At 43.5% G+C, this 24,534-nt stretch overlaps 1 protein-coding gene across 3 annotated transcripts in view; it reads left to right on the plus strand.

Annotated features, from left to right (window-relative positions):
* Nucleotides 1-24,534, plus strand: part of LOC126199215 (ras-related and estrogen-regulated growth inhibitor) — a 197,929-nt gene that overhangs the window by 157,958 nt on the left and 15,437 nt on the right. For all 3 annotated transcript variants that reach the window (XM_049935994.1, XM_049935993.1, XM_049935995.1), the window contains 2 exons: nucleotides 11,816-11,968; nucleotides 15,874-15,985. In XM_049935994.1, the coding sequence (XP_049791951.1) occupies nucleotides 11,816-11,968; nucleotides 15,874-15,985 (265 nt within the window). The remainder of the gene's footprint in view (nucleotides 1-11,815; nucleotides 11,969-15,873; nucleotides 15,986-24,534) is intronic.

The following is a 24,534-nucleotide window of genomic DNA, read 5'->3' on the forward strand; positions in this document are numbered from 1 at the left end:
AGAAAATGGTGCCTTCCTGCGGTAGATGGTTAATCATAGGGCAATGTATGTTACCAACGGGAACAGTACTAGAATTATATGAACAGCTTTCTGAATTTTCTGTCCACTGAAGGGTAGGGGAGAAAAGTGTTGTTTTGGTGATATTACTTGTACGGGCATTAGACGTCGGCTAAGGCATGTTTCTGTGCCTAACGTCTCATTACCTTATGCTGGGCCGGCGAGTGTGACCGAGCGGTTCTAGGCGCTACAGTCTGGAACCGCATGACCGCTGCGGTCGCAGATTCGAATCCTGCCTCGGGCATGGATGTGTGTGATGTCCTTAGGTTAGTTAGGTTTAAGTAGTTCTAAGTTCCAGGGGACTGATGACAGATGTTAAGTCCCATGGTGCTCAGAGCCATTTGAGCCAACCCTAATGCTGGAGACATACTCAGAAACTATAAAGTTTCCTTAGCTGACTTCTGAAGCCATATCACCTCAGAGAGCCAAAACGCTTATGTGTAAGAGCGCAACTGTCTGGTACCAACGTCACACTACTGCTGCCATAAATCGCGCAATATCACCGTCGTGTCTTATGCAGGCTGTACTGCAGAATTGTGGGAGCTCTTTGCTTTACCAAGGCCAATAGTTTATCTAATTTCAGTCAGTCTTCTTTTCTGTTGAAATTTGTTTGTGTTTTTGAATTCATATCGTTCCTTTGTGCATCTTAGCACAGTAACGATTGTTCCTCCATAAATCCACAGTATCAAAATGGTTCAAATGGCTCTGAGCACTATGCGACTTAACTTCGGAGGTCATCAGTCGCATAGAACTTAGAACTAATTAAACCTAACTAACCTAACGACATCACACACATCCATGCCCGAGGCAGGATTCGAACCCGCGACCGTAGCGGTCGCTCGACTCCAGACTGTAGAGCCCAGAGCCGCACGGCCACTACGGCCGGCCACAGTATTATCAGAGAATCGAATTTGGTGGTTACCTGTTCCCACTCAATGATCTTATACCGCCAATTTATCCGCTTTCCCCAGACACTAGTTGCTTTTGTGTTCTTTAAGCTGGGTGTTAATGTCTCATTTAGTAGTTCCTTTGCGTACCTGGCGGCAAGTGCAAGGAATTTTGCGTACTCGTGCAGCAGCAAACCACTGGGGTAGGTCCTGCGCAGTATTAGAATACCCACGCACATTTCCTGTCGGTTTAAACACTGTGTCAATACTACGACTTCCTAGCTACTCTATCCTGTGCAAGCTTCTTCATCTCCCAGTAATTACTGCAACCTACGTCCTTCTGAATCTGCTTAGTGTATTCATCTCTTGGTCTCCCTCTACGATTTTTACCCTCCACGCTGCCCTCCAATGCTAAATTTGTGATTCCTTGATGCCTCAGAACATGTCCTACCAACCGGTCCCTTCTTCTTGTAAAGTTGTGCCACAAACTCCTCTTCTCCCCAATTCTATTCAATACCTCCTCATTAGTTATGTGATCTACCCATCTAATCTTCAGCATTCTTCTGTAGCACCACATTTCGAAAGCTTCTATTCTCTTCTTGTCCAAACTATTTATCGCCCATGTTTCACTTCCATACATGGCTACGCTCCATACAAATACTTTCAGAAACGACTACCTGACACTTAAATCTATACTCGATGTTAACAAATTTCTCTTCTTCAGAAACGCTTTCCTTGCCCTTGCCAGTCTACATTTTATATCCTCTCTACTTCGACCATCATCAGTTATTTTACTCCCCAAATAGCAAAATTCCTTTACTACTTTCAGTGTCTCATTTCCTAATCTAATTCCCTCAGCATCATCCGACTTAATTCGACTACATTCCATTATCCTCGTTTTGCTTTTGTTGATGTTCATCTTATATCCTCCTTTCAAGACACTGTCCATTCCGTTCAACTGCTCTTGCAAGTCCTTTGCTGTCTCTGACAGAATTACTATGTCATCGGCGAACCTCAAAGTTTTTATTTCTTCTCCCTGGACTTTAATACCTACTCCGAATTTTTCTTTTGTTTCCTTTACTGCTTGCTCAATATACAGATTGAATAACATCGGGGAGAGGCTACAACCCTGTCTCACTCCCTTCCCAACCGCTGCTTCCCTTTCATGCCCCTCGACTCTTATAACTACCATCTGATTTCTGTACAAACTGTAAATAGCCTTTCGCTCCCTGTATTTTGCCCATGCCACCTTTAGAATTTGAAAGAGAGTATTCCAGTCAACATTGTCAAAAGCTTTCTCTAAGTCTACAAATGCTAGAAACGTAGCTTTGCCTTTCCTTAATCTTTCTTCTAAGATAAGTCGTAGGGTCAGTATTGCCTCACGTGTTCCAACATTTCTGCGGAATCCAAACTGATCTTCGCCGAGGTTGCTTCTAACAGTTTTTCCATTCGTCTGTAAAGAATTCGCGTTAGTATTTGTCAGCCATGACTTATTAAACTGTGATAGTTCGGTATTTTCACATCTGTCAACACCTGATTTCTTTGGGATTGGAATTATTATATTCTTCTTGAAGCCTGAGGGTATTTCGCCTGTCTCATACATCTTGCTCACCAGATGGTGGAGTTTTGTCAGGACTGGCTCTCCCAAGGCCGTCAGTAGTTCCAATGGAATGTTGTCTACTCCCGGGGCCATGTTACTACTCAGGTCTTTCAGTGCTCTGTCAAACTCTTCACGCAGAATTATATCTCCCATTTCATCTTCATCTACATCCTCTTCCATTTCCATAATATTGTCCTCCAGTACGTCGCCCTTGTATAGACCCTCTATATACTCCTTCCACCTTTCTGCTTTCGCTTCTTTGCTTAGAACTGGGTTTCCATCCGAGCTCTTGATATTCATACAAGTGGTTCTCTTTTCTCCAAAGGTCTCTTTAATTTTCCTGTAGGCAGTATCTATCTTACCCCTAGTGAGATAAGCCTTTACATACTTACTTTTATCCTCTAGCCATCTCTGCTTAGCCATTTTGCACTTCCTGTCAATCTCATTTTTGAGACGTTTGTATTCCATTTTGCCTGCTTCATTTACTGCGTTTTTATATTTTCTCCTTTCATCAATTAAATTCAATATTTCTTCTGTTACCCAAGGATTTCTACTAGCCATCGTCTTTTTACCTACATGATCCTCTGCTGCCTTCACTACTTCATCCCTCAGAGCTACCCATTCCTCTGTATTTCTTTCCCCCATTCCTGTCAATTGCTGCCTTATGCTCTCCCTGAAACTCTGTACAACCTCTGGTTTAGTCAGTTTATCCAGGTCCCATCTCCTTAAATTCCCACCTTTTTGCAGTTTCTTCAGTTTTAATCTACACTTCATAACCAATAGATTGTGGTCAGAGTCTACATCTGCCCCTGGAAATGTCTTACAATTTAAAATCTGGTTCCTAAATCTCTATCTTACCATTATATAATCTATCTGATACCTTCTAGTATCTCCAGGATTCTTCCACGTATACAACCTTCTTTTACGATTCTTGAACCAAGTGTTAGCTATGATTAAGTTATGCTCTGTGCAGAATTCTACCAGACGGCTTCCTCTTTCATTTCTCTCCCCCAATCCATATTCACCCACTATGTTTCCTTCTCTCCCTTTTCCTACTGCCGAATTCCAGTCACCCATGACTACTAAATTTTCGTCTCCCTTCACAATCTGAATAATTTCTTTTATTTCATCATACATTTGTTCAATTTCTTCGTCATCTGCAGAGCTAGTTGGCATATAAACTTGTACTACTGTAGTAGGTGTGGGCTTCGTGTCTATCTTTGCCACAATAATGCGTTCACTATGCTGTTTGTAGTAGCTTACCCGTATTCCTATTTTCCTATTCATTTTTAAACCTACTCCTGCATTACCCCTATTTGATTTTGTATTTATAACCCTGTAGTCACCTGACCAGAAGTCTTGTTCCCCCTTCCACCGAACTTCACTAATTCCCACTATATCTAACTTTTACCTATCCATTTCCCTTTTTAAATTTTCTAACCTACCTGCCCGATTAAGGGATCTGACATTCCACGCTCCGATCCGTAGAACGCCTGTTTTCTTTCTCCTGATAACGACGTCCTCCTGAGTAGTCCCCGCCCGGAGATCCGAATGGGGGACTATTTTATCTCCGGAATATTTTACCCACGAGGACTCCATCATCATTTAACCATACAGTAAAGCTGCATGCCCTCGGTAAAAACTACGGCTGTAGTTTCCCCTTGCTTTCAGTCGTTCGCAGTACCAGCACAGCAAGGCCGTTTTGGTTAGTGTTGCAAGGCCAGATCAGTCAAAAAATCCAGACTGTTGCCCCTGCAACTACTGAAAAGGCTGCTGCCCCTCTTCAGGAACCACATGTTTGTCTGGCCTCTCAACAGATACCCCTCCGTTGTGGTTATACCTACGGTACGGCCATCTGTATCGCTGAGGCACGCAAGCCTCCCCTCCAACGGCAAGGTCCATGGTTCATGGGGGGGAAGTAATTCTTAAATAATGGAAATCTTCCTCCAAGTACTGAAACCCACAGAGTCTTTCATCCAGGTCCACTAAAAACTTCGTCTTTCCTGTTTGGGATGGTGGTTTGAATTTTTGTGAAGATGCCTGTTAGTGAGTGTCGGGTTTATGTAGATCTTTTGCCCTAAAGTTCCGCCATTTTTTCTAAGTACATTTACATCAATATGTTAAAACTGAACTTCTTTCCCTCTTTCCATTCTGAACTTTATATTAGAATCAAAGCAATACAGACAGTGTATAAGTTCTGAGAGTTCCTTTTCTCCATGGTGTCATATGCCGAAATTGTCACCAACGTAGTAAAACCAAGAAATGGATTTATTCTTGGCCATCTGAAGGCCTATTTCTTTAAATTTTTCCGTATAGAAATTCGTTATAACTGCTCTGAGTGGGTACGTCTTAGACACGCCTTCAGTTTGATCATAGAATTTGCTGTCCCATTGAAATGAATTGATGCAAGACAATGTTTAACGAGATTTTATCTTATTTTGATGGCAAGCTCAGTTTAATTTGTGCAGTTGTTAGCGCCGTTTTATGTAAGCGGTTTTTCTGTGGAAAATAATGTTTTTCTAGATGAACCTTGCTTAAAGCGAAAAACTTTGGCTTTCTTCCATACCTCCGTCTGGATCTATTATTAAGTGATGAATAGTAGGGCATCCAGTACTGCCTTCTTTTCCTTTCTCAAGAGCTTCATAACATCGACATAATTATTTTTATTTCAAGCAATTGTCCAATGTCTCCCATATTCCATCACTGTGAGAAACCGTCGAGCTATACTTCTACAGAATTTATGATTCCACCAAATGTTTCGAAAATGCTTAATTTTTTTCCTTGTTCTGTGGAAATTATGTCGCAGCGTACTTATTACATCCCGTAAGGAATAACACTTTTATGGAACAGTATGAATCTCATGTAGCTGTGGCAAAATGTTTTTCGTGGTTGGAATATACCTAGACCAACAAGACAAGTTTCTTTGATTTTTCTGTATCAGTGTACTAGTATGTTTTCCCTGTGAGTGATCAGTTCAATTTCAGTCGGGGAGGGTCTCAGACTAACGCATCAGTTACTGCGTTGACGTACGAAAAACAAGGTCAACATAGTGTGATGTGAATGGCTGGTCTTCTCCTCATTGGCCAGTCGATAATTGGCCTCCATCCATTATTCAGTACTACTAGACAGCTGCCTAGTGTAGCTTCTGAGATGTGTGTTACTGTGGAATCTTCTTTCGTATTCTCATACTTGCTGATGTGAGTAGAAGTCACCGCACAGTAATAACCAAAGTGTAAAGTGCCTGAATAGATTTTGCAGAAAGACATACGTATTCTTGCACAAGGAAGTTTGTATGACAGCGCAGTATAAATATACTCTAGTCCCAGTTTTCAGTCCTGCTGCAGCTGCTTGCAATTCGGTCGCTGAAAGGTGCTATATGAATTAGTGAAATAAAAGATACTATATGGATCTTTCGTACGACCGAACCTTTGTGTGAACAAATGTCCTTATCACATTTGACTATAGTTTCTATTTATAGTTTACTCTCTAGCAGTTTATCTTTCCAGACTAGCGGTCGAGTAAATTAACACTTAATAGTCATCACGGAAGTTCATTACACATTCTAAAGGGAAAAAAGGACGATGCACAACAAGGAATTATCCGAATGAGGCGGTATTCGGTTGATGTGACGTACATGTACAGACAAATGAATTGTTGCATATTCAGAAAAACTGGATGATTTTTTCAAGAGAAAGAGCTTCACAAATTGAGCAAGTCAACAACGTGTTGATCTACCTCTGGACTTTATGCAAGCAGTTATTCTACTTGGCTCTAATTTGATATCGTATAGGGGTTCTGCAGCAGCAATATGAAAGAATTTGAAATTTCCAAAATATGTGAGAGTATCGGTTTGCGAGGGGACTGTGTTGCTGCCGATGTAGAAGGAGGTGGCTGACTCCTAACTGTCACTGTAAATATTTCTCTTGTCGTAATGAGAAGCTGCCTGGGGATACAATTTATTATTGTGCGACGGGGCAAGACGGCATACTTTTTGATTCTGCATCAAATTACGACGTAATTTTTGAGATTTTCAATCACACATGTCTGGTAATGTTTCTTCAAACTGAAAACTGATGTATATGTTAAAATCATAACTTTTGTGTCCCGTAGTAATTTTTTTACATGTCTCACCCCGAAAATCAGAGTAAGACGGGAACATAAATGAGATACCAACACCAATGTTATTATATATTTTATTGTCTAGCAGTACAATATGAAAGTTTGTATTACAAATACCGACTGTCGATATTTTCTGTTTTACAGCGCGTACTCGTTTCATCTGTGCATGTTTTAGGAAGCCACTTCTTACTGTGTATGAATGCAGAGTCTCGCGGCGATAACATTGAATAAAATGTTCTCGGGTTTCCAACCGCGTCAATTGCTTAAAACTACACGAGCTTTCGGCCAAGCTCTCCTTGGCCATTGTCAAGTGATACGACTGCCAGTGGGCTGTTGGTGCGTCACGCTAGCTGCCGGCTGTGACGTCACTGGTGCCCATGACATTGCCAAGATCAAATCAATCTTCAGGTCTCCAACGAAAATCCGTCAGTTACTGAGACCAGTTAAAGACGCAGTAGGTCTCAGAACACCTGGAGTCTACGAAATACCTTGTGAGTGTGGCCAGAAGTACATCGGACAAACACTGCGCACTGTGGAACAACGCAGGAAAGAACATGAGAGGTATTATCGCCTACGCTATCCAGAGAAATCTGCGTTAGCTGAGCATGCGTTAGAAAACGGTCATCACATAAAATTTGACGATACCTGTGTCGTGGCTCGCACTAACGGCTTCTGGGACAGTTTAATAAAGGAAACTATTGAAATAAAAATTACCGCAAACATCCTGAATAGAGACGGTGGCTTGCAGCTCAGCGCTGCGTGTGATCCAGCGATCGCGCGGTTGAAGAGGGCACATCGAACGCTGACTCAAAACATGCCCATATATGACAATTTCACGGGCACCAGTGACGTCACAGCCGGCAGCTAGCGTATATAAGGGCACACCAACAGCCCACTGGCAGTCATAACACTTGACAATGGCCAAGGAGTGCTTGGCCGAAAGCTCGTGTAATTTTAAGCAGCTGACGCGGTTGGAAACCCGAGAACGTTTTATTCACTTCTTACTGTGACTGCACTGAATCCACTCCACTTACGATCCGTTTCTTTCGTAGCAGTTTCTTTTACACACAACACAGTCCTTGTCGTCAGCAGTCGGTTCTATTTCTCTCCCCCTTTTGGTGGCTGGAGAACTTTTTTTGGTGGTAGTCCTTTCCAGTTGCTCCGTTTTTAAACTTTATAGGGTTTCCTGGTGTGTCGACACCGATGCAGTTGTCTTCCGCTTTGTCTCTGGTGTTTCCAAAATTGCTATCAGTGAAATCTTTTCAAACGTAGTAGACGTCCCTGTCTTAGCTGCAAAATTTGCGTTTGATGCAGTTTGTGGGCTTACGGCTTCATTAGAAGTGTTGGGTTCGGAGTTGACAGATTCACTATGAATGTTGGTTCCACTAAGATGCTTCTCCGTAATTTTTAGGCATCGCGTGCAAATAACAGTACAAAAGAGGTATAACGGGTGTCTCTCTTACCCCAAAGAAGGTATGGCACCTTTCCCAGGTATCGGGGTGAGACGCAAGTTGATACGTGTTCCAGTAGAACAGAAAACGGGGAGTAACTGGACGCACACACAGTTCAAGATAGAGAATACATGATAAATACATGGTTAGACTTGGTACAAATGTATATAAATCATCATTATTGTTTTTAAATACACCTGTCATTAAGTCACATCGTAAATTTTAATATATATCACAGTTTTCTGACTCCCAGCGACGAAAAATATCCGTTACAACTGCACCTACAGCTTGCCCCTCGAGACTTGGACTCAACGAAGCAGTGGATCGCCGGGCACGGCGCTCTCTTCATACAGTGAAATAACAGGAGTAAATAGGCATCACACTTCGGTTAGTATCTTCCCCGATTCAGTCTACTTAATTTCACCTCTCTTCTTTAAAATATTAGTTATCTGTCGTAGCAAGTTCTTCTGTCTCCAACTGGCTAATGTATCCTGGAAAAAGCGGTCCGCAGACAAATGAGTCAGAGATGCACTTGCTGTGTCTACTACATTGGCATCGCTAGTTCTCGAAAATCGTCTCTTCTTTTCCCTCAAGTCCTCTGAGAGTCGTCTGCTGTACTTTTTTATATTACCACTTTTTACGTTTTTTCCCCTTTTGTATCTAACGAAAAGTTGTATACTATTTCTTTGTGTATTTTGTTTTATTTTAAACCTTCGTGCCTATGTTCATTATTGTTTGCTTCTCCCTGTCCACCTATCCAGCGCTTTTATAGCTCTGCGCTCCCCCTCCCCCCCCCCACCCCTTTCTCTCCGTGTAACTTACTCACCTGTTTAAGTACCGCCATTTCAAGTGGCTCAGCCGTCTGTCTATGCACTCTCTCGATGATAGATATGTAAATTGACGATATATATATATATATATATATATATATATATATATATATATATATATATATATATAATGTGTGTTTTATTTTGTCGAATTGTAGACGTGTTGCCGTACAAAATCACCTACTGTATTATGCTGTTTTGATTACCTTTTTGGACGAATTGTTATACAACATTATTTATTTCGTATGTTGTTTTTGACGATGTTTGTTATTACTTTCATTGTCATATAACTTATTACATTGTACTCTGTTTTTGCGGTATTGTTCAGGTAGCCACTGTAAATTTGCCTTCGAGGCTGAAACTTGTCACGGCTATTAAAAGAAAAATAAAAGTGCAGCTGGCGCGTTCATTCGATTATAAAACATGAGTTACTGCTCAGAGGTCGCGCAAGTGTTTGCTGTTGAACGCAGAGACAGTTACTGAGAGTGTCTAACATCGGTACCCGAGGTTCACTCCACCGCGGGCAGTAAACACGCGGGTGCGGCCACTGACCACACGCCGCGGCCACTAAGATTAACTAAAACCCGGGAAAAATGATTGTGAGAGATTTTCAGCAATACAAAGGACATATCACTGTTTTTGTCTGTTGCCAAAAATACGTTAATTATTTTGCAATTCGGTATTATTAAGCGTAATTCAGATTAGCTCTAGTCCAAAACAAAACATTTTATGTAAATAAAGTCATTGTAATGATCTTTATTCCTGCCTTTGATGTTCGTAATTCTTCTATTTATCGAAATACGCAATTATAAATACCACAATCTAGTGCTAATATCTTATAGTTGATTAATATAATCACCTTTAATTGAATTAGACTTTTCCAGCATGGTGCGCAACGAAATCCATTACGTGCCACTGATCTTCCACTTTCTCGTGTTCGTATCTGAATGTATGCTGCTGTCTGCAAGCCTTAGTCCTGTTAACTGTCCTATTACTGTTCCGCTTTAACGTTTTCTTGATAATCGGTAATGACTACTGGTATAAAGTTCTCTGGAGGTCACAGATATCTTTCCTTGCATGTAATGAATCGAGATATACTATCTGATCAAAAGAATACAGTCATCCCTACGTAATGGGGAAGTGAGCGCCAGATGTCACGAGAGGAGTATGAAAGGAGGTGGGGAGTTGGCAAATGGCTCTGAGCACTATGGGACTTAACTTTTAAGGTCATCAGTCCCCTAGAAGTTAGAACTACTTAAACCTAACTAACCTAAGGACATCACACATATCCATGCCCGAGGCAGGATTCGAACCTGCGACCGTAGCGGCCGCGCGGTTCCAGACTGTAGCGGCTTTAACCGCTTGACCACCACGGCCGGCTGGTGGGGAGTGGTGTGTTGTCAGTAGAGGAGCAGAAACAGCACGAGAGCTCAGTGACTTCGAACATGGAGTAATCATTGGATGTCACCTGGGTAAGAAATAGAACAGGAACGTTTCAGCCGTTCTAAAGCTGCCCAAGTCGGTGTTGGCGACGGCACCGTGAAGCGGAAACAGCTGCAGCTAAGAGCAGGCAGACCTCATGTACTGAGGGACAAGAACCGTAGAAGATTGCAGAGAGTGTCTGTAAAAAAATGACATGAAGTCAGCGGAAGCAATCACCCGTGACTTCCAAATTGCTACCAGCTCTCCGGGTAACTGGGCGTAGGCAGTTGAAAAGAATCTACATCCACATCGATACTCCGCAAGCCACCTGACGGTGTGTGGGGGAGGGTACTTTGAGTACCTCTGTCGATTCTCCCTTCTACTCCAGTCTCGTATTGTTCGTGGAAGGAAAGATTGTCGGTATGCCTATGTGTGGGCCCCTAATCTCTCTGATTTTATCTTCATGGTCTCATCGCGAGACATACGTAGGAGGGAGCAATATACTGCTTGACTCCTCGGTGAAGGTATGTTCTCGAAACTTTAACAAAAGCCCGTACGGAGCTACTGAGGGTCTCTCTTGCAGAGTCTTCCACTAGAGTTTATCTATCATCTCTGTAACGTTTTCGCGATTACTAAATGATCCTGTAACGAAGTGCGCTGTTCTCCGTTGGATCTACTCTATCTCATCAACCCTATCTGGTACGGATCCCACACCAGTGAGCAGTATTCAAGCAGTGGGCGAACAAGTGTACTGCAAGGGGCAGGGGTCGAGCATCTCCCCATAAGCCACACATTTCTGCAGTCGATGCTGAGCAACGCTTAAGGTGGTGCAAGAGCCGACGCCACTGGACAGTGGATGACTGGAAACCAGTGATCTGGACTGATGAATCGCGATATACCCTCTTTGGAAAGGTTTCAGTTTGGAGAATGTTACCTGATCAACAGCGAAGTATGGAGTATGTGGTGTTACAATATGGGGATGTTTTTCATGGATAAGGTGTGTTCCCCTCATTTCCCTCGAGAAAAAGCTAATAGTTTGGAGACGATGACTGTGTGTCATGACAGTGCACCTGTCATAGAGCAGCATCACAACAGTCTGAAATGCGCTGGCCTGTCCAGATTCCCGACGAGAGCCCAATGAAACACCTGTGAATTGAGTTGGAAAGTCGACTTCGTTCCAGACCACAACATCCAACGTCACCTCTGGTTTCGGCTCTCGAGGCAGAATGGGGTGCCATTCCACCACAGACATGCAGGCACCTCACTGAAAGTGTCCCCGGATGTGTTCAAGCAGTGAAGGTGAAGAGTCGAGACACTCCACATAGGTGTCCGTATACTTTTGATCAGATGGTGTATCCTTGCCAGCAGATGTGTAAGTAATCGGAAGCAAACGGCCGCTCAGTTTCCACAGGTGTCCGCTGAGAGTGACTGGAGAGCTGGTGGTTGCAGGAGCCGGTGGGCGAGGCGCCGGTGGTGCTGGTGGGCAACAAGACGGACCAGTGGGGCGAGCGCATGGTGAGCCGCGAGGAGGGGCTGCGCCGCTGCCGGGACACCGCCTGCGCCGCCTTCCACGAGCTCTCCGTGCGCGAGAGCATCGAGCAGGTGACCCCAAACAACTGTCTCAAGTGTTCCTAGAAGACGCCTTCACTCTGCAGCAGCGTCTTCACTGTTTTGAAACTTCCTGGCAGTTTAAACCAAGAGCGAGACCAGAGTCCAAAACCGGAACCTTGCCTTACACAAGCATTTCTCTTACCGACTGCTCCACTTCTTCACTGCTTCACTTCTTCCAGTATCTCCCTCCCTACTTCCCAAATTTCACCTAGTGAACTAGCATTCCTGAAGGGCGATGGAGGGGCTGGCTTAGCCACAATGTTGTCCATTGTTTCCTTAGCGAATCTTTCACAGTGCAACGAGTAGTGATTTTACACGCAGTGCCAACTGCAAGTTACGTCGTCGTGATGTATTCATACATTAGAATTTTTGATTGACCGTGTACCGCAATGTGTACACTACCACTTCTTTATATACAGATAGTTTTAAAACTAGCTAAAGTAATTATGCTCGTACATAACTGATTGACAAATTCATACACTATAACAGGTGTTTACATACAGGTGTTAAAACTATTAAAATATAAAACTGATTGAAAAGCCCAATAGTCCGCTGTAGCTGTATTTATTTAAATCGATTAGGGACTCACACAACTGGTTTCGCAAGTCTTAAGTTACATCTTCTGGTGTATATAATGCTATGTCATATGGTTTAGTGGTATATTAAAGAATGCCGCAGAGTAACATATGGCGTGGGTAGGCCTTGTCCTCAGCCTTTTTCCGTTGATAAAAACCGTCGTCAGTGATGAGTCTACAGTCTGTGTTGAAATCTGTAACTGCCACCACCTTAACGATGTAAGTATGTTCCTGTGGACTTATCTCGAGCCGCGGACTATGTCCCTCGTAAATCTTTTCCAGGAAAATGTTCAGTTCGCTCTTGTGTGTTTGTCACCAAAATAGAAGTAATAGTAGCAGCTGACAACACAAATTACGAGGTGTCAGCTGCTACGACTACTTTTATTTTGATAACATTTACGAGTGGCATCGTCCGTTGCTTGACACAAGTCCACAGGAACATACTCTGATCATTAAGGTGGTGACAGAGGTTTCAACACAGACTGTACACTCATCACTGACGATGGTTTTTATCAACGGTAAAAGGCTGAGAATTTGGCCTAGCCACGCCAGCTGTTACTCTGCGGCATTCTGTAATGCATTATGTACACCAGAAGATGTAACTTAAAAGTTGCAACGCTTCAAACCCGCGTCCGGCCATCCTCATTAGGTTTTCCGTGATTTTCCTAAATCGATTCAGGCAAATACTGGGATGATTCCTTTGAAAGGGCACGGCCAATTTCCTTCCCCATCCTTCCCTCATCCTACGGGATCGATGACCTCGCTGTTTGGTACCCTCCCCCAAATCAACGAAACAACCAAAAGTTGCGAAACCAGTTATATGAGTCTCTAATAGACTTAAATAAATACAGCTACAGAGGACAATTGGAGTTCTCATTCAGTTTTTTTATTTTAATATTTTTAATGACTGTATGTAAATACCTGTTGTACTGTATGAATTCGTTGATCATTTATGTCTAACTTCTTTATTTATTTAAATATATTTTAGATTCGACTTCCCTGAGACAGAATAGGGCATAAAATATTCTCAAGGTTAGAATGCTTGTCTGAAGTCGTCGTAAATTTAGCTTTCGATTAATCGTGTTTCTTAGCCAATCACTGATAATACTTAATATTGAAATGAGTGCCTGGTTCTCTGAGTTTCGCTCTACTGTTTTAAAACGAGAGATATTTCCCACTTTTCTGGCTACTTTCATTTGAAATACTTCTTTTAGTGTATATGAATAACTGATTTAATGTCTCGTCAACACACAACTGAAATTAATTTCTTCATAAATATTTAAAGAAACGAGTAATACTCAATTACTACTTTTCATCTTCAAAACTACTTCCTCTTGGCTTATTAAATATCAAAGGATACAATGCAGTGCCACGAATCAATACTTAAGAAATAACATACATGTTAAGTTGAGCACGAAGAAGAACTGATTACGACACTGACATTCAGTTTTTGATTTCTTACATTTTTTATTAATAATTGACGCGGGAGATTTTGCTCAGCCTCGGTCTGCTTCTTGCGTGGACGACTGTCGATGTGTTAAGATACAAATTCTCTTTCTTGTGGAAGCTTTGATGGTTTTACACGCATTTTTAAGGTTATGTACCTCAATCTGTAAAAGCAGAACCCTCATAAGATCACTTTCTTGTCCGTTTGTCTGCCCGTCTGCCCGACTGTTAAGAAACCTGTTTATGAGGAACAGGTCCTGACAAAACTCTACCATCTGGTGAGCAAGATGTATGAGACAAGCGAAATACCCTCAGACTTCAAGAAGAATATAATAATTCCAATCCCAAAGAAAGCAGCTGTTGACAGATGTGAAAATTACAGAACTATCAGTTTAATAAGTCACAGCTGCAAAATGCTAACGCGAATTCTTTACAGACGAATGGAAAAACTGTTAGAAGCCGACCTCGGGGAAGATCAGTTTGGATTCCGTAGAAATGTTGGAACACGTGAGGCAATACTGACCCTACGGCTTATCTTAGAAGCTAGAGTAAGAAAAGGTAAACCTACGTTTCTAGCATTTGTAGACTTGGAGAAGGCTTTTGACAAATTCTGAAGGTGGCAGGGGTAAAATACAGGGAGCGAAAGGCTATTTACAATTTGTGCAGAAACCAGATGGCAGTTATAAGAGTCGAGGGACATGAAAGGGAAGCAGTGGTTGGGAAGGGAGTGAGACAGGGTTGTAGCCTCTCCCCGTTGCTATTCAATATGTATATTGAGCAAGCAGTAAAGGAAACGAAAGAAAAGTTCGGAGTAGGCATTAAAATCCATGGAGAAGAAATAAAAACTGTGAGGTTCGCCGATGACATTGTAATTCTGTCAGAGACAGCAAAGGACTTGGAACAGCAGTTAAACGGAATGGACAGTGTCTTGAAAGGAGGGTATAAGATGAACATCAACAAAAGCAAAACGAGGAGAATGGAATGTAGTCGAATTAAGTCGGGCGATGCTGAGGGAATTAGATTAGGAAATGAGACACTTAAAGTAGTAAAGGAGTTTTGCTATTTGGGGAGCAAAATAACTGATGATGGTCGAAGTAGAGAGGATATAAAATGTAGAATGGCAATGGCAAGGAAAGCGTTTCTGAAAAAGAGAAATTTGTTAACATCGAGTATAGATTTAAGTGTCAGGAACTCTTTTCTGAAAGTATTTGTATGGAGTGTAGCCATTTATGGAAGTGAAACACGGAATATGAATAGTTTAGACAAGAAGAGAATAGAAGCTTTCGAAATGTGGTGCTACAGAAGAATGCTGAAGATTAGATGGGTAGATCACATAACTAATGAGGAAGTATTGAACAGAATTGGGGAGAAGAGAAGTTTGTGGCACAACTTGACCAGAAGAAGGGATCGGTTGGTAGGACATGTTCTGAGGCATCAAGGGATCACCAATTTAGTACTGGAGGACAGCGTGGAGGGTAAAAATCGTAGAGGGTGGCCAAGAGATGAATACACTAAGGCAGATTCAGAAGGATGTAGGCGGCAGTAGGGAAGAGGAGATGAAGCTTGCACAGGATAGAGTAGCACGGAGAGCCGAAACTGGCAGCACATAGAAGTTCGTAAAATAAAATAAATTTCTACAATACATACGCCTGTTGGCAAATTATTGCATCAAGAAGTTCATGCCAGCCGTCGTCCCACGATCCATAATGGATCAACGATGAATAAAACTTTAAGTGTTTCAAGGTACCTAGGGTAACAGATGAACTTGCTCTGTGACGCACCACTGGAGACACTGGCTGTTCCCGTGGGAGCACTCAGTAGACTGACGGTGTGAAGTGCAGCCTGAGAGACGTGGCCACGTCTACGTGCCGGCAGGTGTGGGCGGTGTTCCGGGACGTGTACCGGCTGTGGCGGCTGCACGCCAAGGGCGCCCGACTCTGCCGATCCCGCAGCGAACTCTCCTCGGCCGCCGCCGTCGCGCTGCTGGGTGAGTTCTACAGTAGAGCTATAAAAAAAACTACACTGATGATCCCAAACGTTGTGACCACCGTCCACTGCCACACTGGATTCCGCCTGGTGGGGTTGTGGGCACGAGACGCAGTAACAAAAGCACGTAACCGGAGCAGACACGGACGGGGGATCACCCTAGCGAAGACATGGGCTGCAAATGGGGAAATCCATTGACATACGCAACTTTGACAAAGAGCAGATTATTACACTACTGACCATTAAAATTGCTACACGAAGAAGAAATGCAGATGATAAACGGGTATTCATTGGACAAATATATTATACTAGAACTGACATGTGATTACATTTTCACGCAATTTGGGTGCATAGATCCTGAGAAATCAGCACTCAGAACAACCACCTCTGGCCGTAATAACGGCCTTGATACGCATGGACATTGAGTCCAACAGAGCTTGGATGCCGTGTACAGGTACAGCTGGCCAAGCAGCTTTAACACGATACCACAGTTCATCAGGAGTAGTGACTGGCGTATTGTGACGAGCCAGTTGATCGGCCATTGACCAGACGTTTTCAGTTGGTGAGAGATCTGGAGAATGTGCTGGCCAGGGCAGCAGTCGAACATTTTCTGTATCCAGAAAGGCCCGTACAGGACCTGCAACATGCGGTCGTGCATTATCATGCTGAAATGTAGGGTTTCGCAGGGATCGAATGAATAGTACAGTCACGGGTCGTAACACATCTGAAATTTAACGTCCACTGTTCAAAGTGCGCGTCAATGCGAACAAGAGGTGACCGAGACGTGTAACCGATGGCACCCCATACCATCACGCCGGGTGATACGCTAGTATGGCGATGACGAATACACGCTTCCAATGTGCGTTCACCGCGATGTCGCCAAACACGGATGCGACCATCATGATGCTGTAAACAGAACCTGGATTCATCCGAAAAAATGACGTTTTGTCATTCCTGCACCCAGGTTCGTCGTTGAGTACACCATCGCAGGCGCTCCTGTCTGTGATGCAGCATGAAGGGTAACCGCAGCCATGGTCTCCGAGCTGATACTCCATGCTGCTGCAAACGTCGTCTAACTGTTCGTGCAGACGGTCGTTGCCTTGCAAACGTCCCCATCTCTTGACTCAGGTATCGAGACGTGGCAGCACGATCCGTTACAGCCATGCGGATAAGATGCCTGTCACCTCGATTGCTAGTGATACGAGGCCGTTGGGATCCAGCACGGCATTCCGTACTACCCTCCTGAACCCACCGATTCCATATTCTGCTAACAGTCATTGGATCTCGACCAACGCGAGCAGCAATGTCGCGATACGATAAACCGCAATAGCGATAGGCTACAAGCCGAGCTTTATCAAAATCGGAAGCGTGATGGTACGCATTTCTCCTCCTCACACGAGGCATCACAACAACGTTTCACCAAGCAACGCCGGTCAACTGCCGACATCGTGCTGCCCAACGCAACGCTTAGTATGAAACAAAAAGAGATTTCGCCGAGCGCTATCCCCTGATCTAGAAACTTTCTTTCTCTATTAAAAGTATAAGAATTACAGACTCTACTGAAATAAATTCTTTGTTTAGTTTATGCTTGCTTTCTGCTAACGAAAAGAAAATTACAATCAGTGAATTAAACGTTGCCTAGTAGTCATTGTTGCAACACTAGTAAATATAAATTTCTTCCTCTCATTACAACTAATTCTCCTTGCATGTCAAAATTATTGTAGTTATTTTATGTACTTTTATGTATTGTTATGAGACTAGATATATGACAGTGACTAATAAGACTATTTTGTCGCGAAATATGGCGTCGCGCGAAAATTACGGCGACCGCCGTAGTTGATTGCTTTCTGACCAATAACGTAAAAGTTGCTATTCCCGTATTGGTGCATTTCTTGACGTGAGCGTGAATTATAAACGTCAGCTGTCAAATCACGTAGGGACTGTTTACCCAGTAATAAAAGTTTTTGATATTGTATTGCTACGAGTCACAATATTAAGAGACACTGGACACTGGTCATACTAAAAAGTTGGTAGGTGTATGGTGACCCCCCCCCCCCCCCCCCCAGTGTTCATGCAATTATTAACAGTATTGTGTGTGGTTCACGAAATTTTGTCACTTTTTCTAATTCCTTTCAGATATTGTCTTAGATGTCTTTGAAGTTTCAGAGAATATATACACAATTTTGTCGTTTCAGGTTAATTTCAGAGCAGTTTCTCGTGAATATTAGTTTTCAGTTCATAAACAAAGAGGGATCGTGACCAATTGAGAAGTATAACAAAGAGTGTGGTTTTCTAACTAGAATGTTGGATGACTTCACAGTTCAAATTTTGATAATTATTTTTTCTGTGGGTTGAGGTCATCACACAGTTCACCGTACATTGTTGAACGTGGAGCTAGCACCCCTACGTGTCCACATGTTGACCAAACGACATCAACAATTACGATTGCAGTGGGCACGGGAAGATAGGGATTCGACTGTCAATCAATGGAAACGTGTCAGCTATTCGAGTGAATCACATTTTTGCTACACTACGTCGATTATCGTCAACGTGAACCACGGCTCGAATGGAGCTGCGCACCACGGACGCAGGCTGGTGGGAGCAGTGTTATGCTAAGGGAGACGTTCTCCTGCGCTTGCATGGAACCTGTTGCAGTAATCGAAGACACGCTGACTGCCGTGAACCACCTGCAACCCTTTATGCTTGATCTATTTCCCGACGGCGATGTCATCTTTCAACAATACATCTATCTGTCAGTGTCTCGGAGCCAGAACCGTGCTACCGTGGTTTGAGGAGCGTTGTAGTGAACTCAAGTGGATGTCCGGACGGCCAAATCCTATGAAACTTATCTGCGTCGCTATCTGGCGCCATCACCGCGTACACAAGTCAGTGGCCTGTTACGTGATACACATCTAATGCCACATACCTTCACAGACCTACCAACAAAGTGTCCGATCCATGATACGCAGGATCAGTGATCTACTGCGTTCCAAAGACGGACAACCATAATATTTTGGTTCATCAGTGTACCATAGGCTACCGCAGACTACCAAAATGAGTGTAGACTAGGGTAGTTTTTCCAGTAGCTTTCGTCATTTAAGGTCGCACGTGCATTACCTGTACGTTAGGTGTGCTGCATACGGATCGGACGTTACCTCATAACGAACGCTTTCCTTACGTATATGATCAATGTCTTACTAGATTCCCCTAAAAATCGGAAGCGGTGAACCCTTTAGAAGCTGACTGAGGGTATGTAAAGGGCCGGAGGACATGAGGAACATTTTTGTTCTTCATAGTTACCCTTCCGTTAGTTACTTAAGAATAAACATTATTGATAGCAAGATAAATTGTCAACGATGAATTAAGGTTTTATTATAAAACTGTTAATTTGCAACGTGAAACAGAGGGATGTTATACTAAAAATAAAGAAACAATACAGATTTATCATATAGAAAACGCAATTTTTTGCAACAGAAAGGTAAAGTAAGAAACTGCAAAACCAAAATATATCAAGCATCGTTTAAATACTTCGCCGACATGATATAAAACATATTTCTCTCATTCATAAACAACTTCCGCACTTATCAATAATAACAGGACACTCTAGCCTTTGATCACGATGAAGAACGTTTTGCTGAGTAAAAATAACAGCAATAATAACATTATTATATATTTTTATGTTTGTGTTTGCAAACTGTACTTGCATCAAAAGGAACTGCTTAGGTTACATAAAAGGGCACAAATTACATGACAAATTAATTTTTATTACTTGCAATTCATATTCTGTACGGATATAAAACACACAATGGACGAACACTGAATGATGTGCGGTTCTAATTATGTGCAAAATAAATAACTAAACAAAAAACGAAGAGAAGTCGTAGGATCCCAACTCCTCTCTTACACATTCATTTATGTCTCTTTCCCTATCAATTCTATCAATACTGCCGGTAGCCCTAGTATTTACTACGTCATTTGTGCAGTGCACCAAAACTGCCGCACCACTGTTTAGGTAAGAACTCAACTCTAGCTCACGTATGGCACAAGGTTCTTCACATTCTACAACGTTTAGATCAAACGTAATGGGCCGACCTCAGATACAACCCTTGACCGTCACACGCTATCCGCCAAGCCTTATTGTGATAGCTGTCCGTCTGGCATCCACGAAGTTCATACGCACCGCTACAGTTACGCTATGTTGCGCGAATCATTACTCCTTAGAACATCCCACAACTGCTCTGCAAAGCAACACCTTTCTTTGCAGCGATGTAACTGGCATTACTCGTTTGTTCCTATGATCACCGTTTTCGTGTCTGTGCTGATATCCAGAATCCAGAATCCTAGCGACCCCCAACTGCTCCTTCTGCCGCTGACTGCTGTATCCGCCCTGCAGCAGCAGCAAGACCTCAGCAGTTTGACAAGAATATCAGCCGATGGATCGTCTAGTGTGAGTTTATAAACAAATAACTGTCATCAACAGGGAATTAGTGGGAACAAATACAGAGGGGTCCAAAAAAATTTATCCACTCTTTAAAAGTCCATAACTTGCAAACTAATTGACGCAGTTGTCTCATTTTTGGTGAAAGTGTAGCTTAAAGTCCAACTTAAAGATATCACTGTAGGTGTTCGAAATGGTTACCGTTAAAATCCACACTCAAACGATGCCGCCGAGCTGCAGCACGAACTACTGACTGGAACGTGTTCATTTGGATATTTGCACATGAATGTACGATGGATTCTCGAAGTTCATCCAATGTGCGTGGCTTTTGTCGATAAACGACGTCCTTTAGTGTTCCCCACGAGTAAAAGTCCAGAGGAGGAACGTACTGGATACTCCACAGCACCTCTACTGCCTATCCATCTTTCTGGTAGATTTTCGTCGAGATACGCCCTAACACGATTTTGGTAGTGGGTTGGGGCACCATCTTGTTAAAAGTAAACTCGTCTCCGTACAAGTCTCGGATGACAGGTAAAATGGATGTCTGAAGCTTCTGAAGGTACACCTCACCGGTAACTGTGCCACCAAAGAAGAATGGTCCAAGCCCCGGTAAGACAACCCCACACCACACATTTACTCCTGGCAATTTCACGGCTTTGTCTACATGGCAGTCTGGAACCGCAAGACCGCTACGGTCGCAGGTTCGAATCCTGCCTCGGGCATGGATGTTTGTGATGTCCTTAGGTTAGTTAGGTTTAACTAGTTCTAAGTTCTAGGGGACTAATGACCTCAGCAGTTGCGTCCCATAGTGCTCAGAGCCATTTGAACCATTTTTGATCTACATGGACGTTCGGATTTTCGGCGGCCCAGTAGATGCAATTGTGGCAATTTATTGTACCATTTAGTTTGAACTGTGCCTCATTAGACCAAATAATCATCTCTGTAAACTCTTCATCGTTGCGCACCATGTTAGTAAACCACTCGCAGTACTACATTCTACGATCTGGGTCGTCCTCGTTCATTGCGTGTAGCAATCGTGGGATGTAGCACTTCCACTTTGCTGTCTTCAAAATTCGCTGAACACTTGAGCACTCGCTCCAGTTTCACGGGCACACTGTCTCACAGACTTCTGTGGTGAGCGAGTGAGTTGTTGTAACACACGGCGGGAGTTAGCTGGACTTGTTACTGTTACAGGTCGTCCAGATCTTTAACACAGCCTTCGGCTTAAAATTTGTTTCGAATGCGTCGAATCGTTAAACGTGTAAGTGTCTCTGTTTGATACTGATTTCGCCATTGGCGTTGACCCTCATTAATGTTTTCGTACTTAAAATACCACTTCAAAACTGACTTCCTTTCATCGAATGTAAGCCTTGCGCCAGCCATGTTTACTCGAGTAGCTAGGTGCAACCAGGAACAAAACACTGACTATCTGGTGACTGTCATCTGACAAAACAAAACAACGCAATACAACAGTCGGCAGGAGTGGCCTCGCGATTAAAGGCGCTTCAATCTGGAACCGCGCGACCACTACGGTCGCAGGTTCGAATCCTGCCTCAGGCATGGATGTGTGTGATGTCCTTAGGTTAGTTAGGTTTAAGTAGTTCTAAGTTCTAGGGGACTTATGACCACAGCAGTTGAGCCCCATAGTGCTCAGAGCCAATACAACTGAGATTAAGAGCCACATCTATGAGACAATAAATTTTAAACATATTTATTAATTACGAAAGAACTGCACTTTAGTGTGGCATTTTCAGTGAACAACAGAGCGGTTCTAGGCGCTACAGTGTGGAACCGCGCGATCGCTACGGTCGCAGGTTCGAATCCTGCCTCGAGCATGGATGTGTGTGATATCCTTAGGTGAGTTATGTTTAAGTAGTTTTAAGTTCTAGGGGACTGATGACCTCAGATGTTAAGTCCCGTAGTGCTCAGAGCCATTTGAACCAATCAGTGAACAACTGAAGAGATTAGGCGTACCGCAGCAAAAATGTAAATAGAATGTATTACAATTATCTTTTCTCGATATTGCAGATCTTCTGTTGTTCTGAACTACTAAGCAACGTTCCCTCGGACACGCATGCAGGCACTGTGGTGACCACAGCCGTCATGAAATCAGGGTTAAAGTCACAGTCCGACACAAATTTTCACCGTGGTCATTTCATTATACAGCTGATGGTCGCCCATATTCGCAACCGCGAATAAATTTCATGTATATCTCTGTTTTTACAAAATAATTTGTTGTGGACTGTGACTAGTTAACTAGTTACCTTTTACAAAACAGAATTATGACACAAAAAAACTTTAAATAACTATGATTAAAATGAGGAAACAATGTCGGTATTGTGCTTGTTACATTAACGAAATAGCTCAATCTCGTTTCTGACTGCTCGTTTTATAATGCTCGCAAACAAACGGAACATTCTTCATGCTGTCCCGCCGATCTGTTGACATCTTGGATATTCGGGACTCCAGCCGGATGTTCGCGTCGTTCTCGCACGATATTTCAACAGCTTGCCTCGCTGTCTCCTTCAGGTGCTACCTGAGACAGGTCCTTGGGTCGATCGAGGCCAGTATTTATGCCTGAAAGGAGCTGCGCGTTCCCTAATCGGTGAACATTCTCAGACCTATAGACGAGGTTCTGGACGTCCACTCAGCACGATATTTAAACAGCGTGCCTCACTGTCTTCTTCAGGTGCTACCTGAGACTGGTCCTTGGGTCGATCGAGTCCAGTATTTATGCCTGCAAGGAGCTGCGCGTTCCCTAATCGGTGAACATTCTCAGACCTATAGACGAGGTTCTGGACGTCCACTCAGCACGATATTTGAACAGCGTGCCTCACTGTCTTCTTCAGGTGCTACCTGAGACTGGTCCTTGTGTCGATCGAGTCCAGTATTTATGCCAGCAAGGAGCTGCGCGTTCCCTAATCGGTGAACATTCTCAGACCTATAGACGAGGTTCTGGACGTCCACTCAGCACGATATTTAAACAGCGTGCCTCACTGTCTTCTTCAGGTGCTACCTGAGACTGGTCCTTGGGTCGATCGAGTCCAGTATTTATGCCTGCAAGGAGCTGCGCGTTCCCTAATCGGTGAACATTCTCAGACCTATAGACGAGGTTCTGGACGTCCACTCAGCACGATATTTGAACAGCGTGCCTCACTGTCTTCTTCAGGTGCTACCTGAGACTGGTCCTTGTGTCGATCGAGTCCAGTATTTATGCCAGCAAGGAGCTGCGCGTTCCCTAATCGGTGAACATTCTCAGACCTATAGACGAGGTTCTGGACGTCCACTCAGCACGATATTTGAACAGCGTGCCTCACTGTCTTCTTCAGGTGCTACCTGAGACTGGTCCTTGGGTCGATCGAGTCCAGTATTTATGCCTGCAAGGAGCTGCGCGTTCCCTAATCGGTGAACATTCTCACACCTATAGACGAGGTTCTGGACGTCCACTCAGCACGATATTTGAACAGTGTGCCTCACTGTCTTCTTCAGGTGCTACCTGAGACTGGTCCTTGGGTCGATCGAGTCCAGTATTTATGCCTGCAAGGAGCTGCGCGTTCCCTAATCGGTGAACATTCTCAGACCTATAGACGAGGTTCTGGACGTCCACTCAGCACGATATTTGAACAGTGTGCCTCACTGTCTTCTTCAGGTGCTACCTGAGACTGGTCATTGGGTCGATCGAGTCCAGTATTTATGCCAGCAAGGAGCTGCGCGTTCCCTAATCGGTGAACATTCTCAGACCTATATACGAGGTTCTGGACGTCCACTCAGCACGATATTTGAACAGCGTGCCTCACTGTCTTCTTCAGGTGCTACCCGAGACTGGTCCTTGGGTCGATCGAGTCCAGTATTTATGCCAACAAGAAGCTGCGCGTTCCCTAATCGGTGAACATTCTCAGACCTATAGACGAGGTTCTGGACGTCCACTCAGCACGATATTTCAACAGCGTGCCTCACTGTCTTCTTCAGGTGTTACCTGAGACTGGTCCTTGGGTCGATCGAGTCCAGTATTTATGCCTGCAAGGAGTTGCGCGTTCCCTAATAGGTGAACATTCTCACACCTATAGACGAGGTTCTGGACGTCCACTCAGCACGATATTTGAACAGCGTGC

Source organism: Schistocerca nitens, chromosome 8 (genome assembly GCF_023898315.1).
Source record: "Schistocerca nitens isolate TAMUIC-IGC-003100 chromosome 8, iqSchNite1.1, whole genome shotgun sequence".
Classification (NCBI taxonomy): Eukaryota; Metazoa; Arthropoda; class Insecta; order Orthoptera; family Acrididae; genus Schistocerca; species Schistocerca nitens.